This window comes from Tyto alba, unplaced genomic scaffold (assembly GCF_018691265.1).
Source record: "Tyto alba isolate M040663 unplaced genomic scaffold, T.alba_DEE_v4.0 Super-Scaffold_20000042, whole genome shotgun sequence".
In the NCBI taxonomy this organism is placed as follows: Eukaryota; Metazoa; Chordata; class Aves; order Strigiformes; family Tytonidae; genus Tyto; species Tyto alba.
In genome coordinates, this window is record NW_024881293.1 from 8,033,597 (window position 1) to 8,057,695 (window position 24,099).

The 24,099-nt window shown below is 44.7% G+C and overlaps 1 protein-coding gene across 1 annotated transcript in view; it reads left to right on the top strand.

Moving 5' to 3' along the window:
- Window positions 1-337: 337 nt before the first annotated feature.
- The window catches only part of PRDM16 (PR/SET domain 16), a 342,166-nt gene continuing 318,404 nt past the window's right edge, over window positions 338-24,099 (top strand). Inside the window, exon 1 of the mRNA XM_033007817.2 lies at window positions 338-787. Coding sequence (XP_032863708.1) covers window positions 751-787 — 37 coding nt within the window. The 5' untranslated portion in view covers window positions 338-750. The remainder of the gene's footprint in view (window positions 788-24,099) is intronic.

The window sequence follows — 24,099 nt, forward strand, 5'->3', positions numbered from 1 at the left end:
GCACCGGGGTAGAAAGAGGAAAGGCTTTCCAGCGCCGGTGCGGAGCGGAGAAAGTCTCCGGTGGAAACGCGAGAAATGACGGCAGAGCACAAAAGCGCAAATTCTGTAATTTTAAAAGTTATGCGATACCCCCACCACCCCCGTCCCTCCCCGAGCCGAAGGGGGCAAAGAAGGGAAAAGGGTTAAAAAGGAGGAAAATAAAGACAGACACTGCTTGAAAAGTTACTGTAAATAAATATTTTTCAGATTAAAAATAAAAGCATGTCTAAAATATGTACAATTGCAAGATGACATCCGTTAACAAACTCTCTCTACAGCATTGCTATTTAGTAGTAGTAGTAGTAGTAATAATAATAATAATAATATAACGATAATCACCTCTGTATAGGATGGCACCTTGATCCTTAAATATTGTCCAGTGTGTAAGGTCAGTGTGCGGAGGGTTAGGAGCGGAGAGGGCTGATTTTTCTTAAAGGGGCAGATCAGGGGAAGGCTGTGATGGTGCTGGGAGAGAGGAGGGGGGAGAGATAAGTGGTCTGAAGAAGAGGATAGGACAAAAAAAAAAAAAAAAAAACCACCCTGATGATGATGAATACATTGGAAAGTTTTTTTGGCCCTGGTGAGGGTGTCAGATTGAATGCTCTGTGCGCATGTGCGAAGGTGTCCAAACTGACAATGCTTGGGAGATGAAGATAGTGTGTAGCTGCTTCTGGGCTCAAGGAGGAGGAGAGGAATCCACAAGCCGACACGATGAGATCCAAGGCGAGGGCGAGAAAACTGCCCAAAAGTAGGTCCTTTCTCTCCCTTCTTCCGCGTACCACCCCCCCGGCGGGCGCGGAGCCGGGCCGGGGGCTGCGCGGGGCTCCAGCCCCTCTCCTTCCCCGCGGCGGCGGCCAGCCGCGCCGCCCGCCCCGTGCGCGCGGAGAGCGGCCGTCCCGCGCTGCTCCGCGCCGCTCCGCGCTGCTCCGCGCCCGGGCGCGCTATAGCGGGGCGCCGCGGGCGAGCGGCGAGCTGCGCGGGGCCGGGGGCGAAAAGCGAAAGTTAGCTGGAAGTTGACGAAAGGGGATAGCAACTTTTTTTTTTTTTTTTTTTTTTTTTTTTTATTGAGTCGTTCCAAGTCTTGTGAAATAATATTCCTGGCTTTTGAAATAGTGGGCGCTAGAGGTCTGCGTTTGGCATCTGCCTGAGAGAGCCGGAGAGACTTAACGCTGGCGGGGGGGGGGGGGGGGGGGGGGGGGGGAAGACAGGCAGAGGCAGCCGGGGAGGGGGGTGGAAAGAAACCCTTCTAGCCTCGGGAACAATTATCGAGGAGAGGGAAGGAAGAAAATTTGTAGCAAAAATGGATCCGCTCTCAGTGAGGGGCTTTGGATTCGCAGGTCCAGAGGGAAGATTCTGAACGCAGCTCGGGTGTCCCAGCTGGGGGTTAAGAAGGTCTGGGGGAGGGGAGCGTGGGGGAGTGTCTTTAATTTTTAATTTTTAAAAATTTACTTGGGGGTGGAATTGCAGCTCGTAAGTCTCGCGCAGCTTTTTCCTCCGTCTTCCACCGGACCCTTTTCCCCTTCTTCTTTTCGAATCGTTTCTAGACTGGATTTTCGGAGGAGGAGAGCGGGGCTTTTGTAGCGAAGAGCAGGGCTGGTTTGTCCCCGCTCCCGCAGAGTCCAGCTGTAAACGCTCAGCCTCTTCCCTCGCCGATTAAGCGTTAGGCTCGGTGCAGCGGAGCACCGTGGGCAGCCGGGCTGTACTTCTCTACTGTATTATTATCATTATTATTCTTTAGTTTCTGTTTCGCTCTGGCTCGGTGCGAAATATCGGGAGGCTGCCGAAGTTCCAGCGTAGTCTGCGCCCTGCTAGAAACTCTGACTTGTAGCGGTCGGCGGAAGATTTGGGCGAAGAGCGGCGCCCGGCTCGGTTAAACCGCGGGTGTTGGCGCCGGGAGCGGGGGGCTGAGGCGGTGCGGGGCTCCCCGACACCCCCCCACGTCGGTGTCCCCCCCGCGGGTCGCGGCAGCGCGGGGGGAGCCCCCCACGGGGGGGGTGGGTGTGGGGGATCAGCCGGCTCCCCCAGCCCCGGTAAACCCGGTTTTGGGTTAAATCCTGGGCGTAGTTTCCAACGGCGGCTGGCGAAGGGGCAGGGGCAGGGGCCGCGGGAGCGTAGGCAGCGCGCTCACACGTGGGCTCAAAGGTTTATTTTGTAATTCAAGTTCGTTATTCGGGAGCCTTTTCAACTCTTCAAGGTCAGCGGGCGGTTCGCGCTGCGGGTCTGTCCCGCCTGGCCGGTACAAGCCGCAGCTCCCCCCGCCCGGGGTGGGGGGGGAGGGGGGGACAGGACCCCCCCAAACCTGCCCTCCAGAGCCCCTCAGCCCGCCCTTCCTTCCCCCAAACCCGCTTTGTTACCGCGCTTGCCGGCGGCCGCGGCAAGTCCCGCGGTGCCCGAGCACCCGCCGCCGCTCCGCGCTTTTCTTTCCAAAACGACCTGCAGGCAGCCCCGCGGCCCCACCATTTCCCTTTCCGCGGCTGCGTTTCACAGCGCGCCCCGCGGAGTGCCCGGACACGCCGGCACCTTCCCGGCGCGGAGCGGGGGATGTTTCGCAGTTCGCGGGGTCAACATTGTCACCCCATCGCTGCGAAGCTATTCAGGAAGTTGTCTTTCGATTAATACTGGGATTTTTTTTCCCAATAAACACACGCTTTAAACGCCCCCGTTCAAATAATAACTTTTTTTTTTTTTTTTTAAGGAAGAAAAGTGATTACTTATAGTTTTAGGTTGTTAAGGAGAAGAGTCATTTTCAGAGCTCTCTTAGCTGTGAAAGCGAGGTGGAATAGAGTGGAATATTTCTCTCTCTTTTTTTTTTCCTCTTTTTCATTTGTTTTTTCTCTTCCCCCCCTTTTTTTTTTTTTTTTTTTTTTTTTTTCCCTCCTCCTTTTATCCCCCCCCCACCACCACCACCCTCCTTCTCTTTGTTTCTCCTCCTGCAAAAGACATCGGGTTTTGCAGCCGTGTGCCCAGCGCAGGGTCCGCCCGCGTTTGAGCGCGGGTGCGAGCGGCGCCGGCTGCCCCGGCCTCCCCCCGGGAGCTCTCCTGGCCTGGCAGCGGTAAGTAAGCTCCCGCAGCCGAAGGACTGCGAGTTTTTCAGTGCCTGGAGATCCTGAGTGCTAGGGAGATGAGACTTCTGTGCCTGGAAGCGCCTACTTCCCTTCAGCAGCAGGAGCTGCGGCTCAGAAAGCTCCGGTCGTTGAGTGAGCGGACTGGAGTGTCTATTTGGAAGGCTGAGCTCTGATTAAAATCAGGTGTTTAATACAATACAAGGCCCAACGGTTTATGGGGTTTCAGCTGAGGATTTTTTAGGGATCACAGTTCAAAACAGTAGTCTAAAGCTAAGGTTTCAATATCCCAGGAGTATTTATTTGCAAAACAGATTAAACACGGACACGAGTGTACGGATCTTGCTGTATTTACATCGGCAAGGTAGTGAGAGCTTCAGTTGCTGCCGGGGAGCCCGGCCGCCCCTGCCCGAGCACCGCTCCGGCCGCCCCGGCGGGGACCCGCGGTGATTCCCGCCTGGCTGCGCATCCCGGGGTAAAGCGATACGCACCCGGCCGGCCGAGCAGGTATGCGAGCCAGCAGCGTGCAGTGTATTAAACCCACCGTGTGTTGTAGAATTTCATGCCATTGGACAATATTTTAAGCAGATGTGGGGCTCCCCTGGGAATCCGGCTCGATTACCTGCCTTGGGAAGGGGCTGCAGGCGGGCGGGGGGCAGAGCGGGATCCCCGCCGGCTGGGCAGGAGCAGGGCAGGTACGGGGGGCGGCGGAGCCGAACCCCAGACAGGGATTGTTTCCCCTCGTTTCCCCGCTGCCTCCGGGGGTGGGAGCCTTTCGGATGAGGTGGTTGTAAATCCAAAGGTGAAGCTGATTCAGGGGGACGAGGAGGCGCGTCAGCCCGGGGTGCCGGCGCTGCCGGGGAGCGCATCCCGGGCCCTGCGTTTCGAGGGGTCCCGGCCACCCCTCAGCCCCGAAGAGGGGGGGTCTGCTGGAGCGGGCATGTAGGAGAAGGCCCGGCTGTGCCCCCGCCCCGCGGGCAAGGGGCCTCGTCCCTTAGAGAGGAAAGAAAATCTCGATGAGGAGGGAGAAGCTTCTACAGCAGCTACTGGTCCCTCTCCTGCTCGTGAGAAGGTGGAGAGGCGGCAGAGAAACGAGTTTGGCGCTGCCCGTTTCAAAGCGAATTCGTTTCCTTTCGAAATCCCCGAATTACGTTTACAGAGCACAAACATAATTCCAAAGCACACACGGATGGGCATTTGTTGGCTCGCGGGCTCTAAATAAATGTTCGAGCTGGAAAACGGTGGCCAGTCGTTCTACAGTCCCGTTTGCTTTTCCCTACTGAGAATCTGACAAAGTCAAAGTTTCAAGCCTGAGTTTTCAGAGCTGTTGCATCCTCCCGGGGTTGGCAGGAGAACGGCCGCGGGTGCAGCGCTGCCCGCCGCGGCCGAGCGCGGTCCCCGGGCTGAGACCTCGCCTCGGGAGGGGACAGGCTGCCCACGTCCCGCGGGGCTTTTCCTGGGGCTGAGGAGATGGAGGGGTTGGAAAGGGAGCGGGAGGGGAGCGAACGCGGAGGCTGGAGTGCGAGTACCGCTCCTCGCCGCGCCGGTGACTGAACAGGCGCTTCCAACACTGGGACACGCGGAGGACGAAAATTTATGGCGGTTTCGAGCGTTTAGGTTTATTATTATCATTATTATTATTATTTTATTTTTACATCTCCACGCCTTCCGCCTCCCCTGACCTGTTTCTACCCCGACCCCCGGGGCCCGAACTGGAAAGGGGCTCCCAGCCAGCCGCTTTCTTGTGAAAGGGCGCACAAACCGCGAAAAGCCTCCGCGGGAGGGTGGCCGGCCGTGCGGGGCTCTCGGTGGCCACCCCCACCCGCCCCGGGCCGTTTCTTCGATGGCCGGGCCTCTCTCCGCGCTCGCCAAACCGGCTCCCCGGCGGGCAACGGTGGGGCCGCGCAGCGCTGCGCGGGGGATACGCGGGGCTCGGAGCGAGGCCGGGGGGGCAGCGCTGCGCGGGGCCGGCGCAGGTGCGGTGGCCGCTGGCGCTGGGTCCCGGCAGCCGCGGCTGCTTCGCCCTCCCCCGCCCTGCCCCGGATCTGTTCAATTAGGCAATTAGCGATGCTGGGCTGGGAAGGGGGGGGCTGATCCGCTAATTAAGATGATGTGTAATTAGCGCTTCAACAAAAATTACCAAGGATTTAAGATCAGTTTATTCTTGAAAAAAAAAAAAATCCAAATTCTACATATATAATTTATCAATTCACCCGCCCTCCCTGCTTGATTTATTTGAGAAAGTGCAGAGGGAAGACCTGCGGAGCGCTTCCTTCTCCCTCGTCCTGGGAAGAAACTTGGCAAACCGGAGGAATGAACTGGTTACTTGACGTGGGAGACTGTTTGAACTTGCCCGCAGACCAGCAGGTTTAAGGTGCCAAAGTGCTAAGGCTAAAGGAGACGCAGAAATTGGGGATTGAATTTTGGCCTGCGATAAAGCCAAATGCTTGTGGGTGTCCGTGCAGTCTGTGGGGGAGGTGTGTGTGTTTATCCACGTGTGTTTACATCGCTGGGCATTTGTGTGTGCCTATAGAAATGTAAGTTTATAAAGTGCGTTGAAGAATGGTACATTATACCAATTTCACTAAATTCCTGTGTCCTACAAAACCACTGCGCCGATGCAAAATGTGTCTGCGCAGATGCATTTGTCTGTTGAGCTGACGATGCACATACAAAGGTCTTGTAACACACAGTAAAATCATGAGTACTGGATGGTCACAAACCACTATGTGAAGTGCAGAAATTGTGACTTGTATTTTAAAAACTGTGTAACAACAAATAAAGCTGCCTTATTTTTAGACTTTGTGTTGGAACTGCAGTCTAAGTTCAAGTTCAGCAATAGCAGATTAGGTCTTTAATGAGTGAAGGGGAAGAAGTGAAAACAAGCATATTTCTAAAGGCTGCTATTAAAAATACCTGAGGAAGACACTGAGGTCAGAAAGAGCAAAGAGTCGCTCTTCTGTTCCCGGCTCAGTCACACATTACTGGTATCATAAGACTTTGGAACGGGCAGGATTCTGAACCATCAACCCGGAGAAAGCCGAGCATACCTGCAGCGGACACAATCTCCACTCGCTTCTAGGCAAAATGCAGTGCAGGAGCTAGGATTTCACAACACGGGAGCAGTGTAATTCATCGCTGTTGCTCACGGTAATAATACCCCAGCTCCTTAGTCGGATGTAAGCGTTCCGTGACCGGTGCTGGAGGAGTGCTCCAGCCTGAACAGGGCTTACACCTGCCCGTGGGCTGCACGGCTGGGGACCCAAATACCTGAAGTGAGTGACAAGGGGATCTTCTGTTTGAGAGGGAAATGCCCTTCTGCGGCGTGGCTGTGCTCATTCATGTTTGTAAAGCACCCCGAGATTCTCAGAAGGAAAGGCCCTATTGAGTGAAAAGTATTATTATTGTTATTACGGCTACGATTATTGCAGCTTATATATTTTATAAAAGTGCTGTACTATTTAACGCAGTGCTTCAAAGACAAAGGCCTGAGGAAGTTTGCAAACATTAAAGGGGAGAGGCTCAGGAGCCACCCTGATGGTGGGGGATGTCCCGGGGGGTGGCCAGGGACGCGGGCAGTGTGGGCAATGCCTGGGGGGGACCCTGGCCCGCTCCCGGGGCAGCAGCAGGGAAAGAGCCCACGGTTTTCAGACTTGCTTTTGCCCCTCTAACTGTAAAATTTGCATTCTCTCTCTTTATTATGTTTGTGGATTTTTGTTGTGTGTGTGGTGTTTTTTGTGTTTTGTTTTGTTTTGTTTTTTTCCTTTTTTTTTTTTTTTTTTTCCTTTTCTCCTCTGTTTCAGTAAACTTCTGGTGTGTGAAATTGTTTAGTGGAAGAAAAATCTACATTTACACCCTAGGCCTTTTCTGTAGTGCAAGGCTGGTGGCATTTAAGACTGTATGTGCTCTCTGTGGGCCCGGGCAAGCTCATGCTTTGTTTCCACAACTCGATGGCTCTCCCATTATTACTGGATATGTTTATTTTTTTCCAGTTAGCTATTATTTAAGTGATAAACTCGAGCAATTCTGAATGTTAACTGAAAGGATCAAAATCTTAGCTGAATAATGATTTTCTTATGCCTGTTTCCCAAAAGATATATTTAATCCTGTAAGAGTAAGTAACCAGCATATCAATAAATACGTATACACCCAGTGTCCATCTGCAGTTAAGAGTGAAGACATCTGAAGGATATATGCAAACACATTTGTTTCCACTCTCTGGATAACAGCCTGTTGATATATCAGTACTCCACAGCATTCCACACCAAAATTACTGCTGTGTTTTCTGATCTTAAATATGCCCTTTTTTTTCTGGAGGAATTTCAGGTCAGGGATGTCGTAGTGAAAAAGATCTATGACCTTATTATTTCTTTTATTTTCTTAATGGATTTTCATGCATCATCGCTACCTACTCACGGGCTGTTTATTTTTATTTTTATTGCAGTACGTTGTGTGTTATACAGCGTCCAAATCTGTAACAGAGTGTCCCTGTCCTGAAGAGTTTTTTTCCTTCTCTTCATTCAGTGAATGATGTGACCCTCTTTGATAATAAAAATGAAATATGACTTTCATCCCTGGAATAAGTGTGCTTCTTCGTGCTTCTGAATGCTCATACCCTGAATAAGCAGCTTGCATTTTTTTTTTTTATTATTATTTATTTTTTTTGTAACTGGGAGGAAATTTCCTTGTGGTAAGGGTCAGGATGTGTGCTTAACATTGGTAGCAGGGCTAGAATCTGAACTCCTTTTTTATGGAGTAAAGCGCTTCTCTGTGCGAAGGTACAAATTCACGGTTGCTCTTTCAGCAGCACTTGGTGTGCAGGACAGTGAGAAAAATTAAAGTTTCTGTTCAGAGGGTGGATGAGCTTTCATTGTGTCCCCTCAAAGATGTGCTTCACCCAAATTTATGACAGAAAGTTAGTAAGGCATTTTTTTTTGTATTGCTGAAGCCACTCTTGTACTGCAAGCAAGGCCACTGGTCCTCTTGGGGAGACATTTTCCAGGTGAAAATGGACTGAGACAGCCAAATTATTTCCAGTAGGCCACAGAATAATGCTTCTATCACGGTAAATCTTGGTCTCTGTTGAAAAGACTTCATCTTCTCTTAACGATTCGCCTTTTGCAATACCATGGACAAAACTGGGGGAGGTTGGACCGCAGCTCTCCAAAAAGAAGTGACTGCACAAGCATTTGGGGTGAAATGTTAGACCAAAATAAACTGGGTGGTGATTTATTTTTGTCTCGATAGTTTTACATCTTTCAGGTGTCTTGCTTTAAGGTAATATTTTGATGGGGTAGATTTTTGCTGGTCTGTTTTTTTTGGCTTACGAACTCTCTCACCAAAGCTCTGAGACACAATGCCCCGGCGTCAGTTATTGGGATCAATTTAGCCATCATTACTAGATAACACTGTCAGCCCGTTTGAGATACATATTTGTTTAATAGTTAATGTTCTGTACAAAATATAGAGGGTGGGGAGAAGTCAAACTGTAGTGAATGCTCTGCTTATTTTATATCCACTATAACTATTTTTGTCCATGAAAATTGGCTTAATTATATCAATGGAATGTTTCTTTTTCAATTCTGTATGCAATTAGTCCATCTTGCTGGCTGCAATTTATTTTAATAAAAAAATAAACCAGTGGCGTGTTCAGTTCCTCATCCCCTGGGGACAAATGCGATTGGTGTGTTTAATTTCATTAACTACAATGCGGCCTACTGGAAAAATGTATAAAATCAGCTTTATACAGCTTAAACACTGGCATTTGAAACAAATCATTACTGCATTAGCTGTCACACTGGTAATTCTAGAATCCAAGACAAAAATATTATAGCTGTTTTTATAACCCTCTGCAAATACACTGTTAAAATAATTTGTAATCATTTTTTAAACATGCCCTGATGTTTTCAGTTAAAATATCTTATCACCACCAAAGAAGGTTGGCTATTCATTATCGCGTGTATGTTTTATTGAATGATTCATAGGTTGCTTCCCCTGTAGAAAATCCACGCCTGCTTGTCTGAAGCTCCCCAGTTTGAAGATGCACTGATAGTCCTGAGTGAAACGCCTTTTCCCGGGGTGCTCTCCCAGCCGAATTTGCTTGTGCCGGTTTGCAAGCCTAGCTTTGGGCAAGGCAAGCGCAAGGAGCAGTTTTTCCTGGCAGCGCAGACTAAGAACATTGTGAAACTCAGCATCGTTTCAAACATCACCTCCCCCTTCTATGAGCTTTTCTTTCCACGCTGCCCGGTGTTCAGCATCGTCTTCGAGTCGTTCCGAGTGTTTCTTTGGTCTTCTGAGGGTGGGAGGGCAAGAGGGGGGAGGGTGTGTGCATCCCTCCTCTGGTACGTTCCTGAAAAGAGATTTTTGCTGTGATTCTGTGAGGTTTGTAACAAGGGCCAAATCCAGCCCGCCAGCAGCAGTGCGGAGCAGCCCGGGGCTCAGCAGGACTCTAACCCCAACTGGGGGGGCAGAACTTGGCACTTGATCTGGTTCACAACTGTATTTCCTCCACTTCATTAGGCAAGGTATTTTTCAGATACCACGATTTAGCCACAAAACTGTTCTCTGCTGTTTTTGTTAATACGTATGTCTTTCACATGTAAGTGCGCACAGTTTCGGGTTAAAATGCATGTATAATCAGTGAGTAATGTTCAGCAGAACACGTGTGCCTAATTCTCCTCTGTGAAAATGGGTTAAACTGACAAAATTCGTTTTTTTTTTTTTTTTTAAAATGAGAGGCCAGATCCTCAACTCATGTAAATCAGTATCAACATCAATGAAACTAATTTTCACCAGCTGAGGACATGACCCAAGAGATTTTGTGCATATGTGCATAAAATATACAAATATTGGTATATAACTGATTTAAGGGGATTCATTTTTAGCATCTGCAGATCAATATCCAATGGAGAAATGTAGCTTGGATTTTTTTTTTTTCCTTAACTTATGGAATGATCAATTATATAACCTTAGCATATTTTAGACAGATTGTTATTTTCTAAAGTGGCATGGACTTCCTTCCCAAAGAAGTAATATACAGAAGATGGGCTATATTGGACATAAGCCATCTGTTCCCTGGCACGCACTGTGCTTTTATTTTTTTTTTTTTTTTTTTTTTGCCCCTTCCACTGCTGTCATAAACAGTAGTTAATTTTCTTTTCCCTATCTTTAACTTTATAGCAGTAGCATTTTGGTAGAAGTGATATCGAGTTATTGTTTTATTGGTATTACAGGGGGAAAAAAAAAATCAGCTTTATTTCCTACTTGATATAAAATCACTTCAGGGGGACTAAAGCAGCTCAGTGTGGGTTCCCTCGTCAGGCTGGGGAAGCACCTGGGCCTGGAGGAAGGTGGAGGGACCCACGTAGCGAGGGCGGGAATGGGACCAGGACGGGGTTTTGGTTCCCCATCCTGGCTCTGGGGAAGTTATGGGACGAGGGGAAAGAGCCTTTTCCCTCGCTGCTATGTAACCCTTCCTCATTGAGCAGCCTTACCTGGGCTTTAGCACAGGACCAGGCTCGGGCCAACCCTACACCAAGAGCTGGCCTCTGGTGTAAGGGCTATATTTAGCACGTGTATTTATTCTCTCAGCCCAGCATTATTGTGCTTTGAGCATATGATTCGTTGGCTGTAAGGAAATATGGAAAGTTGGATGTGAAGTTTTGCTCAGAACATGGAAAAGTTGTAGAATTGTGCAGCAGTGGAACTGGGGGTGGGGTCCTGTGCTGCTATTATTAAACCAAAAAAAACATCAGACTTTGAGCATTTTGAAACAGTATTACCTGATCAGGGATTGGTTTGAGATGCAGAAAAAGCACACATTATGGTGGTGTTTTGTTTTTTTTTTTTTTTTGCTAAACTGATGAACTGACTTTACCAGCTTAAGGAAATAATTTACTCTCAGCTACTTCGTCTGTAAAATGGGAGGGATATGCATACCTGTCATTGTGATTTCTGGATAAATGTCTCGTTAATGATCTCCGTGTCTGTTCCAACTCCCACTGAGGTCGTTGGGATGTTTTTGCTGAATTTACTGGATCAGTTTTTTTCTTTTTTTTTTTTTTTTTTTTTAACAAGTTTCAGATTTAGCTAAAAATCTTTTATTCCATCTCAGATGCTTATAAAAAAAATGCTTTTGTTTACATGTAGTCTGGCATTTTCTTTCTTTTCAGGATAGTATTTAGTGGGTTTTATTTCACAGAGAATGGACCTTTTGGGCTCAATCATGTAAATTAATTTTTAAATGGCTGTGCTTGAAGTTCATGTAGTACAAAATTGTTTTACCATTTTTTTTTCTGTTTATAGAAAAGGACTGGTTTCATTTTATATTTTATTACATAGATGTGAAATAAAGAACATGCACAACTTTCAAGTGATCGTATATTTTATTTTAGAATTATCACATAGGAATAAAATAAATTTAAATCCCTACATGGCACAATAGTCATATTTAAAAAGCAGTTGATACCTCATGGAGAACTTTGAAAAGCCCTCTGCTCAGAAACAGTTCTGCTCATATATCCCATATATAATGAATAAAAACCAGATCTGTGTTACTTTGGGAGTTCTTAAATTCTTCCTGCTAAAATAGTCTTCAAGTATTTATCCAGATAAAGTTCAGAACAGAATTTGGTTCTTTGTCTTTGGTTCACCGTAGTATCTATTAAAGAGTGATTTTAACAGCTGCCTGGGGCCGGTGGCTGAAGGTGAGCCTTCAGGAAATCCCGGTTAACTTCATGGATGTGTCCTTAAGGAAAAGCCTCGCGAGCTACTGATGCTTCCTCAGACATTCAGAGGTGTGTGCTTTTCCAGACAAGTACAGTATCTGTGCAGTTAAGGCCCTTTAGGTAAATTCTAGTGCTTCCTCAAATAGTTTGGTGTCTGGGGTTTATGATTATTTACTTAAAAAAAAAAAAAAAGCATGCACCTGTGAAGCAAAATAGATATCAAACTGTTAAATATGCCCCAGAAAATTCACTTCTGGATTCTCTGTAGCTGTTCAGGCAAGGAGGTGGATGATACAGATGTCAAAGGCCTACATGTTTCAAAGTGTGTATTTAATTTCCTCTTTAAACTTATGTACTACTTTTTAACTCCTACTTCAGATAAAACAGCATTTTGGGTAGTGCTTCAGTTAAAGTGTAGATCTCCAAGTCCTGAAAGAACACAGAGGCTTGGTGCAAAGTCACACGCATAGCCTCTGGCCATAACCAGAAAGTTTCTTGTATGATCCAGGAGTCGATATCCTAGCTAAATATTGATTTTTCATAATAGCAGTGTCTGTTCCAGTAGATCAGGAAAAGGAGCCCATATTTAATACCTATCTATAAATCTATTTTTACCCAATGGACAGTAACTGTTTGGGGTTTTTTTGTTTGCTTTTTTTTTTTTTTTTAAAGTATCGTTGAGTAGCAGTTTGTGAAATAAGTCTTGGGGCATTAATCAGAGGAATGTCTTGCCACAGAATTAATTCTATTAAGGATCTCTTCTGCATGTCTGTGGCCGCGTCATCTGGGTGACTTGCATTATAGGGGTGAACTTTGCTTCTCAGAACGACAGTTGAGGCAGAAGTACCTGCTTGGCCTGTCTGGGGAAACTGAGGTTGCCCCAGGTCAGGAACTCAGCCCAAGTCACCCACCCGGAGACCAAACACAGCTCAGAGGAACGGCCTCCCCCCCATCATTTAGTGAGGCAGCTGGTACTTCGGCAAATGAGGTGGGGGGAGAGAAGGAAACAAGAACCTGTGGACGATTTCTGGAGCGTTGCTTTGGTTTGGAACCCTCCTTTCTTTCCTAATGAAAATACTGAGGGCATACCAGGGCAAAGTGAGGCTCATGTCTAACTCAAGACCAGGAAATATGAATTCCACAATGGAAGTTGCCTTTAACCTCGTAGAGCTGATCACTGTCTTAAGGAAATCTTCACCACAGCTGGACACTTGCAAAAAGCAGCACTGCAGCCTCGGAACCCGAAACCTGCTGAAGTTCATGGTAGTCTTTCCGTTGACTTCGCTGGACTTTGGAGCAGGTCCTCAAGGCACTGAACTCTTTGGGATATCCAAGCTATTTGTGTATAAAGATTTTTTTCTTATAGCTGAGTTTGTATGCAGTGCTTGTTAATGATTAGCTACCAAGGGTCTGGTATAAGATATACCTATTCCCATGGATGAAATCAGCCGTGCCTTTGTCTCTACTTCTAAAGTCCTTTTTCTGATGTGACCTGGCTTTGAAAATATTGATAAACAAATGTGGGGTTCATTAACCTATAATTTGAAGAGCTGTATGTCTGACTCTTCTCAAGCAGCCTGGAGGAAAGTCTGTCTAGTGCCCCTTCAGAATTCTAGCACAAGTGGAATGATGCGATTCCATAGTCCCATTTCGATAACTGGAGACTGAAGAGATAGCTTTGAGGACTTCTCTGTCAGTTTGTATCTCTATATCTAGTTCACAGTGGCAAGCTGTAACTATGTGAGGGGTATTCTTCTTGTTGATAATGACAGATTCTTAATCTTTCTTTTTAGTTCTTTCAATGAAATTACATCATACATGTTTGAAAGGAGAAGAATCCTTGAAAACACATCTACCTGCTGATCTATCTATCTAGAGACTAAATATTGGAGGAGTGGTGATTTAGATCAATCTTGTGCCTCAGTGCTCACATTAGAACAAAAAAAAAAGCACTCTGGAAAAATTACCGAATTCTCCTTGCAGTGTCAGGTTCCAAGATAATGATGTGTCTGTGTGTGAAAATATTAAATTGCAATAACATGCAGAGTGAGTGGCTTTCTGAATGGGGTATTCAGTTCACAGCTTGGACTATACATAAAGCTAGTGAGTGACAGAATACAAATGGTGTCATAAAACATCAGGGGAATTTACAGCCAGTCTCAATCTTTTTGATCTATATTCTATCTATGGAGCTCTCTCAATCTATCTATCTTTAGTTAATGAAACAGTTAAACATATTTAATTATTTATCACTGTTTAATGTCAAGAGTTATCAAAACAGATTACGTTTCCCCCACACACACTTAAAGGTATTAGAAGAACTCTAAATTGTATGTACTAAAGTCTGGGATGTTTCCTGTCCAAAGATAATGCTTTAAAATGCATCTCCCTGTGTAGATGTTTTAGAAACACAGTTGTTTGGTGAAAGCAAAGCCTGAGAGAATGTTTTATTTCTGAAAATTTGCTTGTTTCTTACACAAACTGCTTTTATTTTGCACAACAGAAATAAGGAAAGGAGAATTTGGTTTCACTTCAGATGATAAATGAAATAGAGCAGGGCAGTTCTCAGAGGGTATAACTTGACCCACCTCTTTGATATGGCCCAACAACCAAGATCCAAACTGAAAAAATCATTCAAAAGTAAGTCTGCTGTGCCTATCCTCTTTGCGCCTGGAAATCAGTCCCAGCGGGGTTTGTGGAGCTCCTTTAATGATCACTCTTAAGGACTACGTGTGCCACGTGTTCTTGTGGCTTCCCGCTGTCTGGGTCTTCTCACACATGTACGTATGTATATAAAATATTTTATGAAAAGTCTCTAAAGAGACCCTTGAAGCTGACACCCCTTATGAAATGTCAGGCGCAGATCATACAGCCAACCTGTGGATCTCTTGTTTCGGGGAAGGAAATTTCAGCATCGCAAACCTCCCAGGACTTTAGGCTCTTACTTTCCGCCCCTCTCCCCCCAGCTGAGGTGTTAATCGTCACCCTCTGAAGGTTGTGTTGAGCTGCTAAAAGCCACTGTTTGTTACTGAATCTCATCTGCTAAATCTGGGCTGGAGGTAGGTGTTTGGGATCCCCCTCTGCCATACCACCTGGGTCTTCTCTATTGGCAGCTTTGATAAGAAATCATTCTTTCTTCTCTACCTAAGCTCTCTCTTTACCAGCGGTTTTAAATTGCTTCCCACTCCTGACAGACTACCCTCGTTCAAAGAGAAATGTGGAGGAGGTTGATGGTTCTAGTAAGTATTAGGAGTCCATTACCAGAAGACTGAATCCTGTTGGGATCTCCTGGGAGACACCCCTCCTTGGCCCACCAAACAGAGTATGGCATTGTGAGCAGAAAGGGCAGGGGGATAAAGGAATCCAGCCTCGCTTTTCTCTGACAAAGAAACCTCAATACTTTTATTCAGCGGAAAATGGAATAATACTTCTGGGTTTGCTTTGAAAGCCACAGCCACTGGCTACTTTACGCACTGCGGATGGTTTCTGTACGAGGAAGAGCTTTTTTCAAGGGGGGGAGGACTTTACAGGTGAAATGAGATTAAAGGCATCTCTGTGCCAACATGTTAAACATTTTGGGGTTTACGAGAAGTATCAACGTTTCATTGCAGTCACGTGCCAGTCAGGAATAAAACCCCCACTGCACTGTTGTATAGCACCACTCGCTGCACAGATGTGTAGGAAGCAACCTAGCCTGCTGGAAATAAAAGTTTTATTATATGTCATGTTCTCTTTAAAATGCACCATGTAGTAATGTTCTCTTGGTAAAGGTAGGCTGGGGACTACTCCAGATATTACAGCACTCTTGGAAAAGAGTCACTTTTGTATGGCGAAGTGGTGCCTCTGTATCTTTAAGGTAGCCTGCCGTAAAAAACCCCTACCGATTGCAGCAAAACACTTAGGCAATGTAATCCCCCTTGCTTTTGCATTCAAGGAAAGGCTTCATATTGTCGACATCACTAAGAACACATGAGCTAAATGTGAAAGCATTGAGGTTTTTCATGTCTCAATTTCTGATGTCTTTAAGTCCATTTTAAATCATATCTCAGTAGAGGGAAAATATACATTGGAAGTAGAAATATGCCATGGCAGCAAGGTGCAAAACTCTCTATTAATAGGAGTATGATATTGGAGTAGGCATATTGGCATCCAGCTTGAAATACTGTACTCTCTGGTGTTTCATTTCCCATTTGGAAAGGCGCTAGTACAATGATGATTATATAGCGAGAGCTAATGAAAAGAGGTGGTGGGCCAAGCTGAGATCCGCTGAACGCAGCTGATGCTGCTGAGCCGTGCCCTCTGCCCAGGGCTTCGGTGGACCATGGCAGGGGCAGAAGAGTCGAGAGGGACCACAGCCCACTCCTGCTGGGGATTTATGTGTTGGGGAACTGTCTTGGGTTTAATTTCTCTGGTTTCTATTTTGTCAAGAAAGGGAAAAACTCACCAGTGCGTCTGCTGGTTCATCGGATCACCTTTTGTTATTTTCAGTACTGTAGGTCAAAAATGCACTATGTTGTTCGATTAATTAGTGTATGAGATCTTACGATTACAGCTGGTGAAGAGCAAAAGTTTTAATGCAAGGTGTCAGAGCCAAAGGAAAAGATTTTAGTATCAGAAGCAGACAATGAGGCACCATAGACAAGGTTTTCTGCCTTCAGTGTCTTGTAGGTAGCTTAATGATGGTAAATACGGGGTGTTGCAGGTACAGTGGACTTGAGTTTAAAATGAGGAATCCCCAGTTTCCCATGGGGTGGGAGTTGCTGGGACAATGTAATGAAATACCCACATTGGATGGGATGAACTAGGAAGAATGTTTTGATGATTGCAGTCTTAATTCTGGTCCTGAACTCTTCAGCAAATGTGTATTTCAGAGCAGGTGGCATTATTTACAAGGGTAAAGTTGTGCTTGGAGTGAAACATTTGTGTAATGGAGCCCGAGCTTATGGTCCTCTGTTTTCCCACCTGCCTACTCCTTGCTCTCAAGAGAGTAGGAAGACTAAAGATAGGGGGTGGAACGGAGGAAAAGGCACTGCTCTCAAAATAGCTATTTTATGTGCACATTTTTCTCTGCGTTGCATAGACAGTTTTTTGCCAAATCTTTCTCACTGCCCTTTCTTATCTGACTTCCAAAATCTATTGCTGGTTTATGTTTTAAACGGTGTAAAGTTGTGTTGTGAAGCACTGGCCATTTTTAAATTCAGCTGAAATTGTTGTGACCTTAGATCCTCCAAAACTGGGCCTGGGAGATTCAGGATTGTTTGTTTTCACTGCTAACTGCAGTCTTAAAACTAAACAAATAAACATCTGAAAACCAAACTTGATTTTTGAAGTGTGTGAGCTATGTCACTCAGATCAAAGTGAAACAGTTTGTGTTTTTTTTTTTTTTTTCTTTTTCCTGTCCTCTAGAATTGATATTTTAATTTCTAATACCTTAAAAATTGCAATAATTTTGGTTGCCAGACTCAAGTTTGCACATGGAAACACATGGTAGAAGTGCTGATCTTATAGTCTGGGCCATGGGAGGAAATTCTCTACTTGTATTCAGAAAGGAAAAAAATCATCATAATTTTGTGTATCTGTATGAGAGAGATATTTGGCTTCGTATTCCTTCAGACTACAATCATTACTTCTGTGCGTCCAATTTCCTTTTAATTTTGTCCCTGGGAACCAAGAACCGGTACTTGTTAAGACAAACATTTCAAGAATATTATTATTCCTCTTCATCTTTCTCTCCTGTGCTGAAATAGAAATGCTTTGCTACAAGTTTTGTAGCACCTGAAATATTAAAAGACTGCAACAATTGCTGTTCGAGGCACCTACTGTAGGATCGAGTCCTTTCTGGTACCGTCAGAGCTATTGGGAAGCAAGGCATATCTTGCTATCCACATGCTTCAAGGAGTTCTTATTATCAAAGAAAGGTCAAAAATATACTCTTGTTTTTTTTTCTGTGCTGTGTTGCTGGATACGTGAAGATGCCCTGTGAAAGCTCCAGCCTTTGCTCCCGGAGTTTTCTGGTGTGTTGCAAGTGCACAGAGTGAGCTGCTGCTCCCGGCACCGACCGGGGCTGGGCTGACGTTTATTTCGGAGGTCGGTCCTGCGAGGCCAGATCTTCCTCCTGTGTCGTAGGGAGGTTATTTGTGGTCCTACAGATGTCTCAGCGGAAGAAAAATCAGAGTCCATAATGTCATATTAAAAATATTGATAAATTATTGATTATTACTTAGCCCAGGCTTCGAGTGTGAGTAACTGGTTCCCATAAATCACCCAATTCCTACAGGCCTCTGGTGAAACAGAATGTCACTGTGCAGGCAGGTTTCATTTAGGAAGTAAAAATCTGGCTGTGTTTCAGAAAGCGATGAGTGAGGCTGATGTGCAGTGCCAGCTACTAAGGCTGACACAAATGCAGAATCCAGATGCTTGTGTTGTTGAGCTGCTGCTTCTCTGACAAGACAGGTGATAATTTCTAAGCGGTTTTGATGTTTGGGTAAAAGGTTGCTCAAAATAGGATCTTTCAGTAAACATATTTGTAAGTCTTAAACACACCGCGCTGGCTCCCAGGGCAGGATTTCTCTGAGGACGGACAGGGCAGATGTATCAGGGGTGATACAGCCTCAAAGAGGGAAATGAGCTGTAAAGGCCTCCTAGTTCAGTGCTCTCTACTCATTCAAGGAAAGCATCTTTATTTTAAAGGTTACTTCTGAATGCGTTCTGTCTACACAATTATTGTAGGAGCAGCTTCTGGCAAAAGGAGTTCTTGTAAGTCAAGTACTGGAGTTTTAGGAACAGTCTCTTGGGCTGCTACGGAGCTGATTTGCACTATGCAATAAATAGGCAACATCTAACTGGCTTTGTAGGGGCGGGACAGCTGGAATGACGAGAGATACCAGCCTGAAAAGGCAAAACTCCTTGTCTGTCAGGGAAATTAATTCTGAGACTTATTTTATGGTTGCAGAGAAAGCCCAAGTTCTACTCTTGTACCTTGAACTACACATTGTAAAGACATGTAAGAAGAGAAGTTAGAGTTAAAATGAATGCACAGCTAAAATGAGATGAGATCTTTCTCACTTTGGTAACAAATCCATCTTTTTTGGTTTTGTTGTGTATTCCTCTTTTCTTTAGTTTGTGTCATCCAAAATATCTGTTAAAATTTGAAGTACTGTAATTTTAGTAATTATTAATTTTAAGGCATTATTTTATCCCTTGTTAACCATCAAAGCAAACATATTTAGTTGTGAAAACTTCTGTACAGAGGAGGAAGCAAATTTGTTAAAAGAAAAAATAATTTCACCATTGACCTAAATGTCAGGTGTTTATTCCTGTTACTTCTCAGTTTCATTTCTTGCTTGTCTCCTTCATTCCAAGAATATCTGTCTGCATTTTGCTGTTTCCACACTAGGAGAGGGAAAGCGCTGTGATATTGTCCCTATGTGCTACTGACTGATTTTTATTAAAGCCCCGTCACCCGGTTACTTGGCTGTGTACTGAGTTACTACATACAGAAAAAAAGCCTCAACAACAAAAAACCCAAACCCCCAGCACTGCAGTGAACCAAATGGATCTTCTACACTTTATCTAGATAAGAGCCTTGAGAAAACAAACCCAGAGATGCATCAGGGAGGAACTGCAGATGCTCCACGTGAGGATTGCTCGCTGGGATGTAACGCGCTGATAAAATTACCCTTGGCAGGAGGAGGAGGGACAGACTGGGCACGCACAGCTTCCTTCCCCCCTTCACACAGAGGGTGTCACATCCACACACCCACCCCTCTCATTTCAGACCAAGCGTATTATTTTGCAGGGACCTGGCTCACAGTTTTATGTGTTTTGGGGCTGGCTTTACTGTGAGAACATTGTGTGAGCGGTTCCCAGTGCAGGTTTTTCATCGGCTGAACAGGTCTGGATGGTTTGGAGGAATCCCTAGTCGCTGGCAGTTACCGGAAGCAAATGCCAAAGCTTTTGAAGTTCTCACCATTTACATGTGGCATGAGTTTCCCATTTGATTAAACAAATGATGCTTTGCTTAATTTGTCTATGTTGGCTATTTTTATAAAATATGCACTTAATTAAGTAAAAGAAGTACAGAAACATGTTTATTCTCAAGATTTATGCGAAAAATGAGAACCCCACTGAAATTTCCAGTAGTGAAGCAATTAAGTAATGGAATTCCACAGTATAAACATAGTATAATTCAACTATAAAACCGATGTCTAAGTAATGTTAATGAGCTGACTTGAAGCTACAAAAGCTAGAAAAGTTCACAGTTACAGATGAAAATTGAATTTGTTCTGAATTATAACTGAAATAAAGTTAGTTTGCATGAGGAAAAGTCTGCAGTCCCAGTCCAAACTCTGTCCACGTGTACAATATGTCAAGCGAAACGTCAGCTCAATGTCAGTGTAGCGAAACTGGTCAGGAGTGTCTCGAGGTTTTGTATGTGTAGCTCTGATCCATAGCAGCATTACTATACAGATTATAATTTGTTCAGCTGGTAAACAGTGTTTGCTGAGAGAGTTAAGGGAACAGGAGTTCTGTGAAGAAAGTAATTTTACAGTTTTACAAGGCTTCCTATAAATTACCAGTTCCAATCAACAAACAATTCAGATTCTTACTGATTTCTTGTTGAAAGTTTGCATATGTAGCCATCCACAGAAGAAAAAAAAAAAAAAAAAAAAAAGAGAGAGAGAAGGAAAAAAAAGAAAATCACCCCCTCCAGAAAACAAAAGAAAGAAACCATATTTCTCTGCAGTCACAGCCCCCATATAACTTCTCCATGGTTTGGACTGACAGTTTGCAAAATTTTGCAGTTGCTTGTTTAAATATTTTACACAGTAACTACTTAGATATTCTATTTGCTGAAATGTAATGCAGAGCCTGCGAGCCATAAATCAGTAACCATGTATGTAGAAAGAGGTTCAAACCAATCTGATACTTTAGCAAGGTTCCAACTTGAAAATTGACAAAATGTTTTTTTGGATTTAAACTTGAACTCTGAATTTATACTGAAATTTGGCAAATGTTGGAGCATATCTTGTAGCTGGCAATTTTAATCTGTTTCCTGTTAGTCTTCCCCTCACATCCCCTGGTTTGCGATGGAGTGCTTCAGTTGCACAAAGGGAACAGGGCCTCACAATGGCATATTTTGAGAACCTAATTTTATTTGTATGATATTCTTTGCCACTAATTTTGACCTGATTTTTTTTCTCTTCTAAATTCTTATCTCTTTCGGTTTTAACTAAGTGGCTTGCTCTGAAGGTGTGTGTTTATGGTGCTGGTAGGTAAATTCTACCAGCCGTGGCTATGCAAAGCTTAGGCTAATGGTTCTTTTAAAGCTGCATTTTTAGCCAGGTCTCAGGGGATTTTGCCGCACTCTGGCCTCCATACTACATTTTCTTTTCTTTTCTCATTCCACTTCAGAATGTTGTTTCTATCACCTTCTCAGCCTAGTAAATAGCACACTGAAGATTTATGATGTTTAAACTTTTAATGCCATAACATATTTTATATATTTTTCTCAGTATTATTCAGATGTGCTATGTTATGGTTAGTTCAAGTTCTAGTGCAACTGCTCTGAGGAACTCTTTCCTTGTGGGTAGTTCCCCTTTGCCAAATAGTATTTGCACTTGCTTCAGAGGAGGAGGAAAGGAATGTTCCATAAATGTTGCACAGGATTAAAACTGTAGATGGCCAAACCATTATGGATGGAGACTAAAACCCTGAACCTGCAGCCCGGAGGAACTCTGAACCATAGCTTTTCCTTGAGGGGGAATCTGTGTTTGCTCCTTCTAGGCTTTCCCAGCCCAAATGCGATGCGGAACGGTGCTGCCAGAGTCGGGGGAGGAGGATAAAGCAAAAACCATGCAGGGGTCCTGGGGAGAGGAGCGGGGGAAGAGTCAGTGGATTAGTTCAGGCAGATGTGGGAGTTTTTTTCTCGGTGGTTTTCATGTTGAACTTTCCTCCGTACCTCTGGCAGCTTTGCCCCCCCACCTCCCGCGTGCTTCTGAGCATCCCCCGCCCCAGGGCTTTGTGCTGCGGTGAAGTGGTCATCTTCACTGCCAGGGCTGTCTGCTGCTGGCATTGGGAAGGGTTTTCACCAGGAAAATGCACAGGAAAATATATAGGCAGAGTTGGATAAGCAACACACAGTGCTAAGAAGGGCTGTATTCAGGCTTGCGTTTTGGGAAAAGTCCTGCTCTTTTCTCTTACATTGTCCCTATTGAATATATGATTATTAAAAAGAAAAGAAAACAAAAACCCCACCTAGAATTAATTAATTGTGGGGCACATCTGCTTGCCCTGAGTTACTTTCACAGTGATAGTAATTCTTCTGTGAAGTTTCATGAGTTTATAAAACATTAACTACTTCTAAAAGAACAACAAACATTGTTCTCTCCTCACACAGATCTTAAAACCCAGCTACCAGATGGACCAAGGCCTGTACCCAGCAAGGGAATATTAATTTTGATGGAGAGAGACTTAGTGTTCTGGGTATTAAATTATATGCCTTGGGAAATGCAGCACAGTAGATGTGTGTTTGTACTGAGTAGTGTCTTTGTCTTTCATATATAAAAACACTAATTAAAATATAATGTAAAAAACTGAAGTATGCTGGTTACATTTTAGTATGCTGCTAAGGTAAATAAAAATGAAACAAAAGATATATATATATATATATATTGGGTCATTAAAAGTGCATTGTTAAATCACTTCATGCCACAAAATTTCCGAATTAAAAGCTGAACAGAAATACATCTGGAATGGGACACAAAAGCAGATTACTGTTACTTTATCCGGAGTTCTGCATTTGGTCTATGGTTCATTTGCTCTGCCGGTAACCACTGTGCAGAGAAACACAAGCAAGCACAGCTCCTGGAACTGTACCTTGCAAAATTTCCTTTTTACAACATCTCCAGTGGTCCAGCATAACCCCTAGCAGTTTTACCCCAAGGCTTGGAGAGCTGAACTCCATATGCTGTCTGGTGCTTTGGATATAAGGTCCCTTTTAATATGTTCAAAACAGAAACAGCTTGGAATATTAACTTAGCGGTACCTTACAGCTTACAGTGTGTAATGAGAAAAGTAGACAAGCTGTCAAACTTAGCAATTAAGACTGATCCTTCACAATTTAAAATGTGGAACAGCGCATGTAAAAGTGAACCATTTGATGTTGTTTAATCAAAGCATGTTACTGGTGGCAAACCAGCAATGGGCTTACAATAGCAAAGCAGCACTAGCTTATTTCGATTTTATCTTTCGTGTGAGCAAGCGTGTGACCTCCCTTACGCTTTTTGGAACCGATGCAGCTCACACATCTCAGATTTGCAGCCTTTGGTTGCTTAAAGCCAAAGCAGGTGGCTGGGGTAGAGGGGGATCTGTGTTCCCCCCCCCTCCAAAACTGTGGGAGGACCCCGTGGGTGCTGTCCCCTCTCTGGGATGCAGCACCCCCCTGAAATGCAGCCAGTGTGCTTGGTGCTGAGCCCTTTGCAAGAACCAAGTACTCTGTGCAGAGGATAGACTGGTGTCTAGGGGGTAGTACCTGCTTCAGGAACTGGGCAACTTTCATTTGGAAACTGGGGAGGAAGACTTCTCATGGGACCGGTGGGAACAGACTGGAGCCTGGAGCAGGGCAAAGCACCCGTCCTCCAACAGCGACCTAGCAAGCTCGCAGTGTCTTTGGGTGACCATGAGTTTCTCGGTATTTCTCTTCATATATTTAAGGTACCACAGAGCCACTGGCCAGTGCAGGGTATCACCTTGGCAGCTTTGGAAGGCTTAATCCAAAACCCACTGAAAACTATAAAGATCTTTCCAGTGGAGTCATAAAATTTTGGATTTGTTCTTCTATGTGTGAATATAATAACTCATCCTCGGTACTTGCAGTATTGGCCTCCTTGTTAATAAATGTCTTTTTGGGCAGAAATCCAATGTTGAAGGCCTAGGATACAATAAAGGTTACAAAAGGTCACTTTATCGCCACTGTATTGCTTGAACGGTATTTATTTAAGTCCCCTCCAGAATCTTCTCCCAGTCTTCCTGGCATAGAATATGGCCACCTTGGTAAGGAGAGAGAAAAAAAAAAAGATCTTTCTTTGTGCCACTATCCCCCTGAAGAAAAACCTTAACATCTGATTTAAGTTTACTGAAATAACAACAGATGTTTATCTTGTATTGTATGGCACATGGCACTACATCTCATAAACCCCCTCCTGGAGCTTAAAGCTGAGTTTCTGGTCCCTCATTTGGACACTTGCAGGCTTTGTGCTCTTTTTAAATGT